The 20,423-nt window shown below is 44.0% G+C and overlaps 1 protein-coding gene across 4 annotated transcripts in view; it reads right to left on the bottom strand.

Moving 5' to 3' along the window:
• LOC140195107 (lethal(3)malignant brain tumor-like protein 4) overlaps positions 1-20,423 on the bottom strand; it is a 402,850-nt gene that overhangs the window by 174,286 nt on the left and 208,141 nt on the right. For all 4 annotated transcript variants that reach the window (XM_072252853.1, XM_072252873.1, XM_072252862.1 and 1 more), the window contains one exon: positions 2,402-2,516. In XM_072252853.1, the coding sequence (XP_072108954.1) occupies positions 2,402-2,516 (115 nt within the window). The remainder of the gene's footprint in view (positions 1-2,401; positions 2,517-20,423) is intronic.

The following is a 20,423-nucleotide window of genomic DNA, read 5'->3' as shown; positions in this document are numbered from 1 at the left end:
CTCTCCTCAGGTCTACCACCAGCTCCTTAGTCTTTTTCGCATTAAGCTGCAGATTAATTCTGCTCACATCATGTGACAAAGTTTCCTACCATAGCCCTGTACTCAGCCTCATCTCCCTTGCTGATGCATCCAACTATGGCAGAGTCATCTGAAAACTTCTGAAGATGACAACACTCTGTGCAGTAGCTGAAGTCCGAGGTGTAAATGGTGAAGAGAAAGGGAGACAAGACAGTCCCCTGTGGAGCCCCAGTGCTGCTGATCATTCTGTCAGACACACAGTGTTGTAAGCACACATACTGTGGTTTGCCAGTCAGGTAATCAAGAATCCATGACACCAGGGAAGCATCCACCTGCATCGCTGTCAGCTTCTCCCCCAGCAGAGCAGGGTGGATGGTATTGAACGCAATGGAGGAGTCAAAAAAACATGACCCTCACAGTGCTCGTTGGCTTGTCCAGTTGGGCGTAGATACGGTTCAGCAGGTAGACAATGGCATCCTCAACTCCTAGTCGGGGCTGGTAGGCGAACTGGAGGGGATCTAAGTGTGGTCTGACCATAGGCCAGAGCAGCTCCAGAACAAGTCTCTCCAGGGTCTTCATGATGTGAGAGGTCAATGCCACTGGTCTGTAGTCATTGAGGCCGCTGGGGCGCGGCGCCTTCAGTACAGGGACGAGGCAGGACGTCTTCCACAGTACAGGAACCCTCCGGAGCCTCAGGCTCATGTTGAATACACGGCGAAGTACTCCACACAGCTGAGGGGCCCAGACTTTGAGCACCCTGGTACTGACACCATCCGGTCCTGCAGCCTTGCTTGGGTTGAGACGTTTCAGCTGTCTTCTCACCTGTACAGCTGTGAAGCCCACTGTGGTGGTTTCGTGTGGGGAAGTGGTATAGTCATGAGAGCAGGGTGGGGGACTGTGAGGAGGGGTAGGAGGGGAGAGTGGAATATGTGTTGATTGGGGGCCGACAACAGATGGCTCATGTGGGGGATGGGCAGGGGCCACAATGTCAAATCTGTTAAAGAACAGGTTAAGTTCAATGGCCCTGTCCACACTGCCTTCATATATGAAATATGAAATAGATGAAAATCTCAGGCCAAAGAGAAATAGATTTTATATTTTATGTCAAGGATCTCTCATCAGAACAGGGAAAAGTTACACAAAATCTAAAGTGCAGATGACGGAGGAAGTACAGAGCAAAAATAAAGATTGACAGCAGGAAGACTGAAAAACAAAAGGATAATATATAACGTGAAGTAGAATGGTTATTGGATATGAAGACAAAATGTTTAGAGGAATAGTAGAATTATTACTTAAAACCAAAGAAAAATTACAAAAGCTTATGCAATTGAGCAGACTAATGCACCTTTGCTGAGATTTTAATGATAAAGTTGGAAGGTCCCAGGTCCTCAATCTAGCAGTTTATCTGTGATAGAGCAGCTAATGTTAAAAGAAATCTTTAAACCACATAGCCCCACTACTCTTGATGAGCAATGAATTCCTACCTGCAGGGGACCAGACGTAATCTATAAAACACCGGAAGAGTATAATGGAAGGTAAAAGCTTTCAGGCTGACAAAATTTGATCTTCCTATAATCATTGAAGCAAATGCCGCTGGAATAACATCAGACACTAATGTAAATTTTGGATGTCCCTCCCCAGAATATGTAGCAAATGGGTGGGATATTCCTGCATAAACATTTCAGAGGAATTCAACTCACTGCAGAGCAGTCAGGAGGAAGTGGAAGCTGCAGGATCATTTACAAACAACATGCTGCATGATGAAAGAATCACTCGTAACAGAGAAATCCACGTGAAGGCTGAGAACAGTACAATACAATTCTTAACCAGGTTGACATCAACAGATTTGCAATTCGTGCAGGCAGCGTCACCAAAGGACTAAAAGACACCCTGCAAGGATTTAATGATAGTCATGATCCTTTGGAGACTATTCTCATGCTGATTACTGACAGCTGAAAATCTATTTCTGGTCAATGCAGATACCCTGGTGTACTTCTGGCTTTTAACTCTGGTGCATGAAAGAAGAGAGGCACCTGTTCTGTTTAAATTCTCATTTCTGTAAAACCAAGATGTTAAATGACCAATTTCTATTAAAGGACTTGCGGGAAAATATTTTGCAGCAAGCCTCTACATTCTATATCCCAGGAGTCCAAGGAAGGTGACATGTAAACAAAGCACTAGAATAAGGTGTGATTGGCAGATGAGGTAACCTCACCATGCAAAATGGCATGATGATGTTATACCATTTGATCAGATATCAAACTAAATGTTAAGACTTATTTGACTAGACAGTAAAGAATGTATTATTTGCATAATGCAAAACAAAGGGTATTTTATATATGAAGGGAAATGTAATCCAAAGAGAGTTTTAAATTTCTCTTACTAAGTGGTGGTTGCAGCGGGTGGTTTGTTTTGGCACACCATCCAGCAGGGTGAAGATCAGGATGATCTGCATCAAGCCAGTAATCATAATGATGACTCCATCCATCAAAATGAATCTGAAACATAAATAGATGCAATATTTTATTTTATGGACAGCCCCAGTTCCATTGCTGAGAATTGTTTGGCATCCGATCTGGTTCAGTTACTACCCCTCAGCCATCAGGCTCTTGAACAAACTCACTAACCCCATCATTGAAAAGTCCCCACAAACAATGATCTCGCTTTTAAAGTCTCGTTATCTCATGTTCCCGTTAGTTATTGCTATCTATTTATAATTGCGTTTGCACAGTTTGTTGTCATCTGCATTCTGACTGCTCTTTCATTGATCCTGTTATAGTTACTATTCTATAAATTTGCTGAGTATGCCCTCAGGAAAATGAATCTCAGGGCTGTATATAGTGACACATATGTACTTTGATAATAAAATTTAGTTTGAGCTTTGCTCGTAAATCGGAATCATGTGGGAAGGTATGACAAAACTAGCTGAGTTGGTTGCACTATTAGGCTTGGTACAGCAGCCGCCGTCCAAACTCACTGACTCAGCGAGTGAGGGAAGAAGTGTACTCAGCTTGTCCCAGGTGTGGCTCGGCTGGGGTGGTGGGGGGGATGTAGGGGTCGGGGAGAGAAGGCATATAGAAATGCTTTGTTCCCACCCAGCCACCAGCAAACCCAATCCTATCCACCCTGCCCGTTCCCCAAATGTTTATTCATTGCTATGAAGTATCCTTAGGTTGGGTATTCATAACCTGGAGAAGACCAAACTATACTTTTCAAAAAACTTAATACTGTAATACTTTATACTTTATTGTTGCCAAACAATTGGCACTAGAACGTACAATCATCACAGTGATATTTGATTCTGCGCTTCCCACTCCCTGGATTATAAATATTAAATATTAAAAATACTAAAAATAGTAAAAATTAGTAAACATTAAAAATTTAAATTATAAATCATAAATAGAAAATAGAAAAATGGAAAGTAAGGTAGTGCAAAAAAACCAAGAGGCAGGTCCGGATATTTGGAGGGTACCACCCAGATCTGGGTCAGGATCCGTTCAGCAGTTATATCACAGTTGGAAAGATGCTGTTCCCAAATCTGGCCATACGAGTCTTCAAGCTCCTGAGCCTTCTCCCGGAGGGAAGAGGGACGAAAAGTGTGTTGGCTGGGTGGGTCGTGTCATTGATTATCCTGGCAGCACTGCTCCGACAGCGTGCGGTGTAAAGTGAGTCCACGAACGGAAGATTGGTTTGTGTGATGTGCTGTGCCGTGTTCACGATCTTCTGCAGCTTCTTCCGGTCTTGGACAGGACAACTTCCATACCAGATTGTGATGCACCCTAGAAGAATGCTTTCTACGCTGCATCTATAAAAATTAGTGAGGGTTTTAGGGAACAGGCCAAATTTCTTTAGTTTTCTCAGGAAGTAAAGGCGCTGGTAAACTTACAGTGGAAGCATAAAAGTTTTTAAGTTCGTTATAATTTAGTGAATAAATAGCTGTTGAAAATAATGACAATTTAATTTATTGCAGCTGAAACACATCATGGCATGATTTAGTGCAATGAATTGCAACACAAATATTTGCATCAACCTGATGGCATGAACATCAGAATCAGAATCAGGCTTAATACGTGAAATTTGTTAACTTAGTGGCAATACGTGATGTCAATTACGCTAAGTATATACATGTATATTAAATAGTTAAATTAAAAACAGTGCAAAAACTGAAATAATAGAAAAGTGCGGTAGTGTTCATGGGTTTAATGTCTGTTTAGGAATCAGATGGCAGAGGGAGAGAAGCTGCTCCTGAATTGCTGATTCTGCCTTCAGGCTTCTGTACTTCCTACCTGATGGTAACGATGAGAAGGAGGCATGTCCTAGGTGATTGGTGTCCTTAATAATGGAGTCGCTTTTCTGAGGCACTGCTCCTTGAAGATGTCTTGGATAATACGGAGGCTAGTACCCAAGATGGAGCTGACTAATTTTACAACTTTCTGTAGCTTCTTTTGATCCTGTGCAGTAGACCGCCCCCCCATACCAGTCAGTGATGCAGCCTGTCAGAATGCTCTCCAAGGGACATTTGTAGACGTTTTTGAGTGTTTCAGATGACAAACCAAATCTCTTCAAACTCCTAATGAAATATAGCCATTGTCTTGCCTTCTTTATAGCTGCATCAATATGTTGGGAGATCAGAGATCTCGACACCCAGGAACTTGAAAATGCTAACACTCTCCACTTCTGATCAATTTCTCTAACTTCTGGTAATTTTTCCCCCGTCTCTTCCCTCTTCTTCCGTTCTCCACTCTGGTTCCCCTCTTACCTCTTCTCCTCACCTGCCTATCGCCTCCCCTGGTGCCCCTCATTCTTCCCTTTAACCTGTGGTCCACTCTCTTCTCCTATCAGCTTCTTTCTTCTTCAGGTCTTTACCTTTCCCACCTACAACCTCCCAGCTTCTGAATTCATCCTTTCTCCCTCACCTGGCTTCACCTATCACCTTCCAGCTTGGACTCCTCATCTCCCACCCACATCCTTATTCTGTCTTCTTCTCCTTTCCTTTTCAGTCCTGATGAAGGGTCTCAGGCTGAAACATCGACTGTTTAATCCTGACCTGCTGAGTTCCCCCTGCATTTTGTGTGTGTTAGTAGTGATAGAAATTGGGAGGTGATAGGTGGATGAAGTGACAAGGTGGTGAAGATGATGGAATCTGACAGGAGAGGAAGGTGGAGCATGGAATAAAGGGAGGGGGAGGGGGAGAGCAGTGCGGGTGGGAGGAGTGGGGAGCAGGTGGGGGCTGTGGGGGAGGGAGAGCGGGTGGGAGGAGTGGGGAGCGGGTGGGGGCTGTGGGGGAGGGGGGAGCGGATGGGGGCTGTGGGGGAGGGAGAGCGGGTGGGGGCTGTAGGGGAGGGGGAGCGGGTGGGAGCTGTGGGGGAGGGGGGAGCGGGTGGGGGAGGGGAGAGTGGGTGGGAGGAGTGGGGAGCGGGTGGGAGCTGTGGGGGAGGGGAGAGCAGGTGGGAGGAATGGGGGAGGGGGGAGCGGATGGGGGCTGTGGGGGAGGGAGAGCGGGTGGGGGCTGTAGGGGAGGGGGAGCGGGTGGGAGCTGTGGGGGAGGGGGGAGCGGGTGGGGGAGGGGAGAGTGGGTGGGAGGAGTGGGGAGCGGGTGGGAGCTGTGGGGGAGGGGAGAGCAGGTGGGAGGAATGGGGGAGGGGGGAGCCGGTGGGGGACTGGGGGAGTGGGTGGGAGGAGTGGGGAGCGGGTGGGGGCTGTGGGGGAGGGGGGAGCGGGTGGGAGGAGTGGGGGAGGGGAGAGCGGGTGGGAGGAGTGGGGGAGAAGAACCAGTGGGAGGAGTGGATGGGCATTGTGCAGATGGATGGGATGTAAGAGCCGTAAGAGGCATGGTAATGGAGACCAGGTAGCTCAGAAGGAACGGAAATGAACAGAGAGGGAGCAGTCACCAGAAGTAGAACAATTCAATACTTAATTGAATGCTGCTGGGTTATAGACTATGCAGGCAGAGTATGAGGCATTGTCCCTTTAGTTTGCATTTCCCCTCACCCTGGCAGTGGAGGAGGCCAAGGCCAGACACGTCAGTGTGTGAATGGGGAAGAGAATTAAAATGGCTGGCAACCAGGAGATCAAAATGTCAGTGGCAGAGTGCAGGTGCTCAGTGACGTCTCACCAGTGTGGAGTAGGCCACAACGAGAGCACCTGGTGAGATAAATAATGCCGTGGGCTATGCATGTGTACGTCTGCCAGACATACGGACCTCACTTATGTGTACCTTACACCATCAATTCATCGATTCCTGCCTCAGGCAGCTGGGCAGCAACTTTTGTGTCCGCTGCCGTGCGCCGCTGACATATGGCTCGAGGGCAAGTAAGAAATACAAGGAAACTGTGATAATCCTATTCAACCACCATCTTGTAGGGGTTCTGCCAATTCCACCTAACTGTGAAACCATCAGAGCCTTTGAAAACCTTATGGCCCCAATTTTATTTTTCTCTGCTGATTGTTTTGGTTTGGCTTGCATTCTTTGAGAAAAATAGCAGGGAAGAAATTAATAGATTTATTAGAATCTAAATGAAATAGATTTATTAAGTGAGAAGACAGAATTGATGAACACAAACTACTGCATTACACTGGAAATCATCTATATAAAACAATTATATAACACACTTCAACTACAATCTGACTAGTCTGTTATGCTCAATGAGTCGTGGTTTGGGGTAGGAAGCATGCTTTGAAGCATCCAATTTATTCTGTTGCTTTAATCTTCCTCTCATCTATGAAACACAACACCTGGCTTCACTTTGTAATATTTGAATCAGTTTTGCCGTTACCTTACACAACATGCTGGGGTGGCGTGGTAGCGTAGTTGTTCTCACAAAGGTTTACAGTACAGGCAAGCTCGGTTCAATTTCCAATGCTGCCTGTAAGGAGTTTGTATGTTTTCCCTGTATTTTATCCACTTTCCTCCCACAAGCCAAGGGCCTATACCAGTTGGTAGGTTAAGTAATCATTGTGATGTATCCCGTGATTAGGCTAGGGTTAAATTGTTGGGTTGCTGTGTAGCCGGAAGGGCCTACTCTACACTGTATCTCAATCAATCTATCAAACTTACTCGTCTGTTGATAGATTTTATATATATACAAGGTCAGACTCCTGCATGCATCGGTAGTCTCCATCTTCCTGTATGCACATGAGACATGGACCCTCACAGCAGAGGTACAGATACAGGCATTGGAAATGAGATGCTATCGCAACATCTTGGCTATCTCATACTTGGCCCACGTTACAAATGAGCACGTCCGCAAGACCATCCAGCACCACATTGCCCCCATGAAGACCTTCTGACAATGGTGAAGAAAAGAAAGCTGAGATGGTACGGCCACGTAACGAGATCCAGTGTATGTATGTATATAGGTATATAGGTGTGTATATACATACACATACACACACACACACACACACATGCAATCTGAGGCAAAATAGTTTCAGGACAAATTATTGTAACCTTGCTATGTTAAATTTGGCAATTTAATTGACACATTTAATGAGAGATCATCATTAATAAAGAATTCCACAAATCAAAATCAGAATTAGGCTTAATATCAGCGGCATATGTTGTGAAATTTGTTAACTTTGTGGAAGCAGGACTTCCGGGGTCGAGTATGGAGTGAGTTGGTGCGTGTGAGTGTGGCTCTCGATTTTTATTGAAAATCTACCTGTTTATCTTTGCCGTATGCTCGAGATAACTGGATACTTACCATTGTGAACAACGCGGGACATAGCTGGACATTGAAATGGCAAGTAGAATGTACCTTCGAAGTAAAACTGGGGAAAAAGATAGTGAAGCCTCGAGCAAGAAGGCAGATGTTACAGTAATGGCGCCGTTGCACGCTGCTGGAGCTGGTCCCGGACCTGCCCTACCCGATGACTTGGAGAGGCTTCGTTTAGTACTTATTACTGACATGATGCAAGCGGTGCATTCTGCCCTAAAAAGAGAACTTGAAGATGCTTTATCACCAGTGACTGCTACCATGGAACAAATTATGTCTGCTTACGAGACACACGACGAACGGCATTCGTGGGGTTGAAGACGGCCTGAAGGATTACAGTGACTGACTGGTGAGTGCCGAACCCGCCATTGCAGTGTTGCAGAGCGAAAACGCAGTTTTGAAGGGAAAGCTAGATGACCTCGAAAATCGGTCGCGGAGATCCAATTTGAGAGTGGTTGGCATTCCTGAAAATTTGGAAGGTTCGGACCCTGTTAAATTTATGACCGAGTTTTTTGACGAAGTGCTGGGGGCAGATTTTTTCCCAAGTCCTCTCGTACTTTCGCGTGCTCACCGAGTCGGACGTAAACCATCCGGTGTCTCTGGAGCCAAGCAAACGAGACCAAGAACGCTCCTGGTTTGCTTTCACTCCTTTCAAGATAAGCAACGCATCATCAACAGACGGAAGCAGGAGCTGTATTTCCACGGACACCGCGTGTTTTTTTTATGAAGGTTTTAGTGCGGAGCTGGGTAAAAAACGAGCAGCTTTCAAGGAGGTGAAATCCCTGCTTTACGGGAGAGGGGTCAGGTTCGGCCTCTTGTATCCTGCCCAGCTCCGGGTCATACACGAAGGTAAAAAGCATTATTTCCATACACCAGAGGTGGCCAAAGAGTTTCACCAATCGTGCTGGGGAGAAGAAGAAGGAGAAGAGCAATGACTTTTTTTTTAGGTTATTCGTGCAGCATTGAAGGGGCCTCATGCCGAAGCAAACTGCTAATTTTCACAATCCACTTCTTTGTTCATTTTTTCCAGTTTAATTTGTGGAACGCGATCGGGTCGAACTGCCATGCTGCCAAAACTGATTAACAAAAACTTTCAACCAGCAAAATGTAAATATTTGGGATTTATATCTCGGGTGTTTAAGTTGCCCAGTGTGTGTTTTTTTTTGTTTTTAATGCTTAGCTTGACCTGTGTTATCTTTAGCCTATATGTTATATTAAAGGTAGCATAAGTGATAGGATAAATTTTAAGGAGGGGAGCCACCCTAGATTAGATTGAAAGTTGGGTTGTATGGGGAACACCTTGGAAGTTTTTTGTTGGGTACTGCCTGCGATCATCCTCAATTGGGGAGGTAGATCTAGGTTTCGGGGGTTAATTGGGTTTTTTTGTTTGTGTAAAGGGGTGGGGGGAGTGTTTTGGGGGATTACCATGGCAGTTTATTCTTTTGTGTGTTACGGATTGATCAGACTTTCTTTTCATTGTGCGTTATTGTGTGCAACTTATACCCTTGCACTGTTTTGGATTGTAGGCCCTGTGTGCCTTTTGATATGGTTAACGTGAGTGCTGCTGATGGAGGCCACCCTGTGAGGTTTATTTCTTGGAATGTAAAGGGGCTCAATGGTCCGGTTAAAAGAGCTAAAGTTTTCTCTCATCTGAAACAATTAAAAGCAGATATACTATTTCTACAAGAGACACATTTAAGAATGGAGGACCATAATAGACTTCGTAAAGCATGGATTAGTCAGGTCTTTCATTCCAGATTTAATAGTAGGTCCAGGGGGGTGGCAATATTAATCACCAAACTTTGTGGAAGCAGTACAATACATGATAGTATAGAGAAAAAAGAAAAAACTGAATTACAGTAAGTATGTGTATTATGACGGGGTCTTGAATTACCCCTATGAACTGTGCTTCTGAAAAGAGAGACAGAGAGCTATTTAACACCGACATGTTGTTTTGAAAAGAGAGAGAGAGATGAAGAATAACTTTTGGACTGTCACTTTAAGGCACTGGGAGTAACTTTTGGATTTCTGCTGAGTTGGAGAGAGACAGCACCGAGCAGCTCATAAGTTGCTATGGTGACCGAGGGTGGCGTTATTTGATGGACAATCGATGTTACGATTTTTCGGCAGCGTGTTTATACTTCCCAAGGACATTTGCCTGCTAGTGCATTTCTTACACAGACAAAGGAAGGAGGAGCTATTTGAGAGACAGTTGGTACTCAGAACGGTAAGATAAATAGGAGGTCAGATGATAGACCTCAGGCACATGTTATTGGACACTGAATGAGCTTTGTTGTGCCCGCAGGAAAAGTGGGTTTTTGGAGGATTGATCAGGCAGATCGATCAGTTGCTCTTGCAGTGAGAAAAGGGATTGACTGGTGGGGAGTTGTTCATGTGTCCACCCTTGCCTGGGTTGATAGCTCCACCACAGAAAACTGGTCCCCTTTGTTGTGGTCACAGTCGGTGACTTCCAAAGGATTTCGGAGGACAACGAGAAGATCGATGGGGTCAGCTCACCTGAAAACTCAAATCTCTCCCTCTCTCTCTCTCTCTCCATCACTACTCAACTCAGTACCACGAATTGAACTAAACTGAGCTTTACTCATCATTGTAAGACTATCTATTTACCACTAGACTTGAAGAAGCTTGATTTTCCACATATTTCCACACTTACTGATTTACTCATATATATAATCATTGCTAACCTGTTTGATTTATCTACATTGATATTACTGTATTGCATAGTTACTAATAAATATTATTAGTTAATAGTAATACTGGACTCCAAAGTGTTTTCCACCTCTGCTGGTTCTTTATTCCCGTCATGGGGTATGTGACAGTATATAGAGTGCAACAAAAAATAGAAGTTAAAAAAGTAGTGAGGTAGTGTTCATGGGTTCAATGTCCATTTAGCAACTGGATGCCAGAGGGGAAGAAGCTGTTCCTGAGTCGCTGACTGTGTGCCTTCAGGCTTCTGTACCTCCTTCCTGAATATAACAATGAAAAGAGGGCATGTCCTGGGTGGTGGGAAGGTGTGTCCTTAATGATGGACACCATCTTTTTGAGGCAAAAAAGCCTAAAATAATAAAGCTGTACCTCTTATTTAGTCTAAGTCTGGGAATACATTATGTTTTTGAAAATGTATATTAGCATGTGTCCAGTCAGATGTCATCATAGACATGTGATGTCCAATCAACTGATGAGTACATAAAATGAGTGCTGTCATTTCCTCAAACCTTTCACTTTAAATTACTCTGGGTTGTTTACCAACCTTTCTATTCATTCCATCACAACACTTCAACCTGCGTAACATAATGAAAAATAGAACGTTTATCACAGATGATGAAATGCAAGGAACTGGGGACATATTTTGATTTGCTCAGTCACAAACCTTGAAATTAATAAATAAGTAAAATTGAGAGCTCTTCCAAGAGGACCACAACCTTGTCATGGTTTGGAGGCTTGTGTGCCTCAATGACTCGCAGAGCGATGCTGGCTGGAGTCAGGGCTTTATGCTTTGGCTCTTGGTAGGGTCGCACATGCCAAACAGGTCAAAGGGTAGAGGCCAGACTAAGAGTGGTCCTCCAGTCATCCAGGTTCAGGGGTTCAACTCAGGGCTGACAACCCTGACTGGTAAAACACAATTGTTATGGAAAAAGCAATGAAGAATCATTCTACATCTGTGTGCAACAGATCCACCCAGGACTTGCATGACTGACAGTAGTGAAATCTGAAATGAAGCTCTGATGAAGGAAGCCCTGAACACCACCAGAGATAGAGGACCTTCATGCTGCCCTAAACGCTAGTGGCATAACGGGCAGTAAGGAGTTTGAGAGCTACAGTATCGTGCAAAAGTCTTATGCACCTTAGCTGTATATATACAGTACCTAAAACTTTTGCACAGTACTGTATCTGTATAATAAGTGACTAAACAGCTACTGACAATGGCAAGGACAATGGAAAATTCACTTTACCAATTTCCTTGACCTGGGTGAGAAGTTAGCCTCTGGGACGGTTGAAGTTGACAGTACAATGGTTGGAAGAGGAAGGGGAGTAAACGGCCTCATTGCTTTCGGAAATAACGAGCGCCCACTGGAGTTCCAAAATGGTGGAGTCAGCAGATCGGGAGAATGGGTAAAACATGTCAGATGCTAACTCGATACATGCATTGGTACAGGTATTATTTATTCTGCAAATATGCAAACCAGTGAGCAATGCTAATTTGATTCCAGAGCTGTCATTGTGGAGGGTGGGAGATATTGCAACAACCTCCGCACAAACACTTCCCTGCACCGTCAAGCCCCACCCAGAAAATGTGGGATCTCCTGGTGGCCACCACTTCAATTCTACTTCCCATTTCGATTCCAACATGTCAGTCCATGGCCTCCTCTACTGCCACGATGAGGCCACACTCAGGATGGAGGAGCAACACCCTATATTCACCTGGGTAGCCTCCAACCTGACGGCATGAACATCAATTTCTCAAACTTCCAGTAATTGCTCCCCCTTTCCTTCATCATTCTCCATTCCCGTTCCTCTCTCTCACCTTATCTCCTTACCTGCCCATCACCGCCCTCTGATGTTCCTCCCCCTTCCCTTTCTTCCACGGCCTTCTGTCCTCTCCTATCAGATTCCCCTTCTCCAGCCCTTTATCTCTTTCACCAATTGACTTCCCAGTTCTTTACTTCACCTCTCTCCCCCCATTCCTCCTATCACAGATTACCTTGTACTTCTTCCTCCCCTCCCCCCACTACGTTATTCTGACTTCACATCTCTTTTTTCCAGTCCTGATGAAGGGCCTCGGCCTGAAACGTCAACTGTTTACTCTTTTCCATTGGTGCTCCCAGGGATGTTTGTTCTGTTGTGGATTTCTCTTAGAATTGAGGACGAATTGGGGATTAAGCAGAGGATACGCAAAGCAGGGAAAAACCTTTGTAAGAAGAGAACGGAATGGCAAAAGAGCTGGAGAAGCCAGCTCTATCCCCACATTGTGCTTGATAGAAATTTACCTGACTGTGCACGTCCCTGCAGATGTACTGTCAGAGCTCTCTGCTGTTTGTTAATCATTAGATGTTTTGTTGATTAAGCCAGCCATATATCAAAATTATTATAACCATGTACAGACCTCCTCAAACTTCGTTTCGATGATTTAATCTTTAATGGGAGGAGAACTGATGAAATTGCTGTTTCACATTGACTAAATTCTACAGGAGCAGCAAAATAATATACTTGTTAAAACACTTAATGCTCAAACAGCCAGTTATTAAATGTCAGCAGATAGAATCACAGAGCAATTCCCAATTTTACACTCCAGCAAGGCAAAGCTTGGCAAATTTAATTAAGTGCAAAGAAGTTCATTTGCACTCCTTGATTTAGATTAAAGTAGTTTGCAGCAATTTTATCTGACTGTCCTAAAAATAAGCATTGGAACGTTATAGTTTTAACTGTATCACATAGTGCCAGCATCTTTTTAAATTTCCTCTCATTTATTTGCCTCTCATTTTCATTTACTGCCACTTGTGTTATTGCTTCTTTATCTCCAACTAATCACAGACATTTTCATAAGTTATCCTGCTCCATCTAATTCTCTGCCACTGAAAACATTTCACTTCTAAGTTTTCTCAGTTCTGATGGAAGGTCACTGAACTGAAACAATGACTTTGTATATCTCTCTCCCATCTTCTGCGCATTTGACGTTCACATAGTTCTCTATGGAAGATGAAGAAGAGTTGATTGCAAAATCAAGCACCTCTCACGGGCAAGTCTTCCCAGGAACGACACAGTTTTGATGAGATAACTGAAGAAGTGGGGAGGCTGCAATACAAGATGATAGATGAGTAATTGCCAGAGAGAGGTCTTCTAAAGTGAACAAAAGGAGGAAATACATTCTCAGAGAAGCCACAGTAAGTGTTTTATGGAATTCATCAAACTGAGTTTAACAGCAAACTCTGTAACATGGGAGGATTTTGTTCATGATCACAAACACAAGGGATTCTGCAGATGCTGGAAATCCAGTGTGCTGGAGGAACTCAGCTGGTCAGGAATACAGAGCTGACCCTCTGGGCTGAGACTCTTCATCAGGACTGGGAAGGAAGGGGGAAGAAGCCAGAATAAGAAGGTTGGGAAGGAGGGGAAGGAGGGGAAGGAGGACAAGCTGGAAGGTAATGGCCCACTCTCTTCTCCTATCAGATTCCTTCTTATTCAGTGCTTTACCTTTTCAACCTGTCACCTCCATGCTTCTCACTTCATTCCCCCTCCTCCACCCAGCTGGCTCCACCTATCATCTGTCAGTTATACACCTTCCCCTCCCCCACCTTCTTATTCTGGCCTCCTTTCCAGACTCTTTATTTCACTGCAGAGTTGCTTCCTGACCTGCTGAGTTCCTTCTGCATCTTGTGTGTGTTACTCTTGCTCGTGATAATGACTTTTGGCAAAGGTTCAGCCAAACAGGAGCTGCAATCAATGCTCGGAGGAAAGCCACTGAAGTATAAAGGAGCAAACAACAGGAATTCTGCAGATGCTGGAAATTCAACCAACACACATCAAAGTTGCTGGTGAACGCAACAGGCCAGGCAGCATCTCTAGGAAGAGGTACAGTCGACGTTTCAGGCCGAGACCCTTCGTCAGGACTAACTGAAGGAAGAGTTAGTAAGAGATTTGAAAGTTGGAGGGGGAGGGGGAGATAGACATGTCATAGAGATCCTGCTTTCTCTGGCGGACAGAGCGTAGGTGTTCAGAAAAGTGGTCTTTTATATATTGGCGAGACCCGACGCAGACTGAGAGACTGCTTTGCTGAACACCTACGCTCTGTCTGCCAGAGAAAGCAGGATCTCCCAGTGGCCACACATTTTAATTCCACATCCCAATCCCATTCTGACATGTCTATCCACGGCCTCCTCTACTGTAAAGATGAAGCCACACTCAGGTTGGAGGAACACCTCATATTCCGTCTGGGGAGCCTCCAACTTGATGGCATGAACATCGACTTCTCTAACTTCTGCTAATGCCCCACCTCCCCCTTGTACCCCATCTGTTTTTATACACACATTCTTTCTCTCACTCTCCTTTTTCTCCCTCTGTCCCTCTGAATATACCCCTTGCCCATCCTCTGGGTCCCCCCCCCCCCGTCTTTCTTCCCGGACCTCCTGCCCCATGATCCTCTCGTATCCCTTTTGCCAATCACCTGTCCAGCTCTTGGCTCCATCCCTCCCCCTCCTGTCTTCTCCTATCATTTTGGATCTCCCCCTCCCCCTCCCACTTTCAAATCTCTTACTCACTCTTCCTTCAGTTAGTCCTGACGAAGGGTCTCGGCCTGAAACATCGACTGTACCTCTTCCTAGAGATGCTGCCTGGCCTGCTGCGTTCACCAGCAACTTTGATGTGTGTTGCATGAAGTATAAAGGAGAATGATAAGTCTTACAAGAGCAGAACATCTGCTGCTAGTCATGCAATCCAAAGTGGTATCTCTTGTTCAGTTCACTTTACAAAGTGAACTTCCTCTCCATTTTATTATTTATTGGGGTACAGCTTGGAATAGGCCTTTCTGGCCCTCTGAGCCACGCCACCCAGCAATTCCCTGATTTAATCCTAGCCTAATCATGGGACAATTTACAATGGCCAATTAACCCTACCAGTTGGTATGTCTTTGGACTGTGGAAGGAAACCAGAGACCCCGGAGGAAACCTACATGGTCACGGAGAAAACATGCAAGCTCCTAACAGGCAGTGCTCACAGGCGTTAAACCAACACAAACAACAAACATAAGGCAAAATGAGTAACATGTATTAAGTAGCTTATAATATGCAATTTATTTAGTGCCTTCCATAATATCAGGACATCCAGAAGTATTTTATAGTAAAGCAACTGAAGGTATATTTTTTGAAGTGTGTTATGTATGCAAGAACTGCTTTTATTCTTAATAAGTCATAGAGAAGTACAGCACAGAAAAAGGCCCTTCAGCCCATCTAGTCCATGCTGAAACCATTTAGCTGCCTACTCTCATCAACCTGCACTGGGACCACAGCCCTACATACCCCTAATATCCATGTACCTATCCAAACTTCTCTTAAACATTTAAATCAAGCTTGCATGCACTACTTGTGCTGCCAGCTCGTTCCACACACTCGCGACCCTCTGAGTGCAGACATTTCCCCTCATGTTCCCCTTAAACCTCTCACCTTTCACCCTTAACCCATGACCTCTGGTTGCGGTCCAAAAAGCCTGTTTGCATTTACCCTATCAAGACCGCTGATAATTTTGTATACCTCTATCAAATCTCCTCTCAATCTTCTAAAGAATACAGTCCTAACCTATTAAATCTTTCCTTATAACTCAAGTCCTCCAGACCTGGCAACATCCTTGTAAGTTTTTTCTGTACTCTTTCAACCTTGTTTATACCCTTCCTGTAGGTAGGTGACCAATACTCCAAATTAGGCCTCACCAATCTCTTATAAACTTTAACATAACATCCCATCTCCTGTACTAAATACTTTGATTTAAGAAGGCCAATGTGTCAAAAGCTTTCTTTATGACCCTCTTTACCTGTGATGCCACTTTCAACTAATTCCCAGATCCCTTTGTCGTACTACACTCAGTTCATTGTGTAAGACCTACCCTAGTTGGTTCTACAAAAGTGCAAACCCTCACACTTGTCTGCATTAAATTCCATCTGCTATGTGTTACCTATATTTCATGGGTAAAGTGAGAATGGTACAAAGCACTTCATGTGAGACACATTTAACACCTCAGGGTCACGTGTTGCTCACTGACAATAATTTGCCTCCAAACTGGAGGTTCTGGTTTCAAGCGTCACTCCAGAGACTGAGAAACAGATCTAGGCAAGAGAGACTGCTGCACTGCTGGAGGGGCTGACATTTAGCTATTGAACTGAAGTTCTCTCTGCTTCTTAGATAAATACCACTGGTCCCATGGGCTTGTTTCATAGGAGATCAGAGCAATTTGCTCACATGCTGGGGCCAATATTTATCCCATAGTCAATCCAAGTGTTATGTTTAATTTTTGTTAAATTTTTAATTGGACATGTTAATTTGCCCTGAAGCTATTTGTCTCAGACTGAATGAGCATCATGTAAAATGTAGACTGCAAAGCCAAGTACTCAGAAACTGCATTTCCTATTCCATCTAATTAGATCCCCTGAATTGCTGACATTTACAACAACCTCTCCTTTTATGTCTAGCAATGGGCTTTCAGAGCTTCAGTCCTGCCCTTTGATCACTGATTTGTGATTTCATTTCTAAATTTGAGCTGTTAACAAAAGTCTTTATTAGGCTTACAACTGAACTGAGGGGAGATCATTTTGGCTGTGACCGTTTACTCAGGAACACAAAGCAGGAAATGCTGGAAATACTGTATAGGGCAAGTAGCAACTGCGGAGAAAAACTGACTTCAGGTTGTTGATACTTCATTACAAGTGCCACTTATTCTGTGATGTTTTTATAGTTCAGAGGAGAAGATAAACTGATGTCAGACAGCCAGTATTAAGCCACTGCAAGAAAGAGGTCAGTACACTGAACAAGAGATCCCCTCTTGTCAGAAAACAATGTTAGGGGCAACACTCACAAAATGCTGGAGGAACTCGGCATATCAGACAGCATCTATGGAGGGGAATAAACATTGGGCTGAGACCCTTTGTCAGGACTTTAAGGCCCAGTTCTGTTGAAGGGTCTTGGCACGAAACATCAACTGTTTATTCCTCTCCACTCATGCTGCCTGACTGGCTGAGTTCCTCCAGCATTTTGTAGGTGTTGCTCTGAGCAAGTGGAGAGAGAAAAATAAGGCTTTTTTCTACTGTTTACTTAATCATTAACACCAGTAGACATCACTTTCAGTTACTTCATAACATCTGTGAATCAGGATTCCTTGGCACGAGACACGCTTATATAAAAGCCAATAAAAGTCTTCACCCTGCTCACCCCCAAATCTTCCCAAACCAACTCCTACCTCAGGCACCAGCAGTCTTCTGTTCTGTATGTCACATGTTAGAAAGATATTAAGGTTGTCAGATTAAGACTAACAAGAATGGTACCAAATGTCAGAGTATTTCATCTCATGTTTTTTGAGGTGAGTAAGTTTGCCAAAAAACCAACCAAGGTGAGATACTAATAAAATGAAAACCATGAGGATATCAAAGAACACCATTACACTGAAATATGGAAAGATATACAGAAAGTGCAAGGAATACTCAGCTGGTCAAACAGCATCTGTGAGGGAGAAAAATAGAGTCAACATGTCAGGATAATGACCCTTCATCAGAACACAAGAATGGAAACTAAAACCCATTGAAAGTAGCAAGATAACAAAGAGATACACATATCCCTCAGGAATCAGGAGAGCTAAAAGAAAACACATGGCAAAACAGCAGTGAGGTCATGGCACATATCGAGATTACAGAGGACTTGCTGCCTTGCTGCCTTGAAGCAAATACCCAGGGCCTGAGCTTGTGGGGGGCTGGTGCAGAAATTGCAAGGGCCCTAGCAGAGATATTGAAAATGCCCTTAGCTACGGGTGAGGTGTTGGAGGATTGGATGATAGCAAATACTGTTTAAGAAAGGCTCTAAAAATAAGCCAGGAAATTATAGGCCAGAGAACCTGACACTTGCAGTGGACAAGTTACTGGAAGGTATTTTAAGGAACCAGATATATATGACTTTGGATGGGCAGAATGAAGGATAGTCAACATGGCTTTGCGCGTGGTAGGTCATGTCTCACTAATCTTAAAGAGTTTTTCATGGAATTTACCAGGAAAGTCGATAAAGGCAAGGCAGTTGACAAAGTCCCACATTGGAGGTTGGTCAAGAAGTTGATTTGCTTGGTATTCAGGACAAGGTATTAAATTGGATTAGACATTGGCTTCGTGGAAGAAGCAAGAGAGTGGTAATAGAGGTTGCCTCTCTGGCTGGAGACCTGTGACTAGTGGTGTGCTGCAGGGATCATTGCTGTGCCCATTGTTCTTTGTCACCTATACTAATGATCAGAATGATAATGCAGTGTATTGGATCAGTAAATGTGTGGATTGCACCACCATTGGGGACGTAGTGGACAGCAAGGAAGGCTCTCATAGCTAGCAGCAGGATCTGGACCAGTGCAAAAAATGGGCTGAAAAATGGCAGATGGAATTTAATGCAGATAAATGTGAGGTGTTGCACTTTGGGAAGATAAACAAGAGTAGGACTTATATGGTGAATAATGCAGAGTGTGGTAGAACAAGGGATCTGGGAATACAGATCCACAATTCATTGAAAGTGGTGTCACAGGTAGATAGGGCCATAAAGAGAGCTTTTGGCACATTGACCTTCATGAGTCAAAGTACTGAGTACTGAAGTTGGGATGTTGTGTTGAAGTTGTTTAAGATATTGGTAAGGCCTAATTTGAGGTAGTGTGAGCAGTTCGGGTCACCTACCTACAGTACAGGAAAAGTATCGATCAGATCGCAATGAAAATTTACAAGGATGTTGTCAGGCTTGAGGACCTGAATTATAGGGAAAGGTTGAATAGATTAGGACTTTATTCTCTAAGGTGTAAGAGAATGAGGGAAAGATTTGATAGAGGCATACAGAATTATGACGAGTATCGGTAGGGTAAATGCAAGCAGGCTTTTTCCACTGACACTGAGTGAGAGTAGAACTATAGGCCATGGGTTAAGGGTGTAACATGAAATGTTTAAGGGGAACATGAGCGGGGCCTTCTTCACTCAGAGGGTGGTGAGAGTGTGAAATGAGCTCCCAGTGAAGTGGATGCTGGCTCAATTTCAACATTTAAGATAAATTTGGATGGGTAAAATGGGATGGGGCAATGGAGGGCTATGGTCTAGGTGCAGGTCAAAGGGTTTAGGCAGATTAGTAGTATGGCATAGACTAGATGAGCCAAACGTCCTGTTTCTGTGTTGTAGTGTTTTATGATTCTAGGAATAAGAAACTGAAACTCTTCAAATGGGAACCCCAGGAAGAAGAGGGTTTTTCTTTGCTTGAATTACTATTCCATCCATGGCTACATCTCTTTCCTTGAAGTCTTTTCTCTCTCTCGAAGCTCTTCGCTTCAATGGGTTTTCATTCGGTTCCATTTGCCCGTTACCCTCAATGAAGGCTCTTTCTTTCCTTGTGTTTGATAAAGTATTTCTGCGGCCCCGTTCTGATGAACAGTCATTTCTGTGAAATATTGACTCTGCTTCTCTCTCTGTGGATGCTGCCTTTGAAGTATTCACAGCACTTTCTACCTTTGTTTCAGTTTTCCAGCATCTTCAGTTTTTTTTTCTGTTTCAAATACTGAAGCATTGAATCATGCTGCTGGAATTCCATCACTCATTATGCCTAGCTGATAATTTGTTTGCACCATTATGTGGGAGGAAAGTCAGCTGAAGGGCTGTCCCCATTCTACTCCTGCACAACATTTTTAAAAAGCTTTATGAGGTTTGGACATGAACCTGGCCTCCAGTTGACTTTTTGTGACCAAGGAGCTTGTGAAAAAGAATACTATTTATCCTGGTGATTAAGGAATGAAATTAGAGGGGCTAAATTGAGTGGAACAGATGTCTGGAGCACAAAAACTCTCCTCTATACGCATACTTAAAAATTCATTTTATCAATAGACAAAACATACTGTATACTAAGTTTCACTGTGGGTGGCATATGAGCTCTTTGGTAAATTTTGTCACTGCTCGGTGGCTTAGGGCTA

The sequence above is a fragment of the Mobula birostris genome, chromosome 1, assembly GCF_030028105.1.
Source record: "Mobula birostris isolate sMobBir1 chromosome 1, sMobBir1.hap1, whole genome shotgun sequence".
Classification (NCBI taxonomy): domain Eukaryota; kingdom Metazoa; phylum Chordata; class Chondrichthyes; order Myliobatiformes; family Myliobatidae; genus Mobula; species Mobula birostris.
This window is presented reverse-complemented; position numbering and strand designations above follow the sequence as displayed.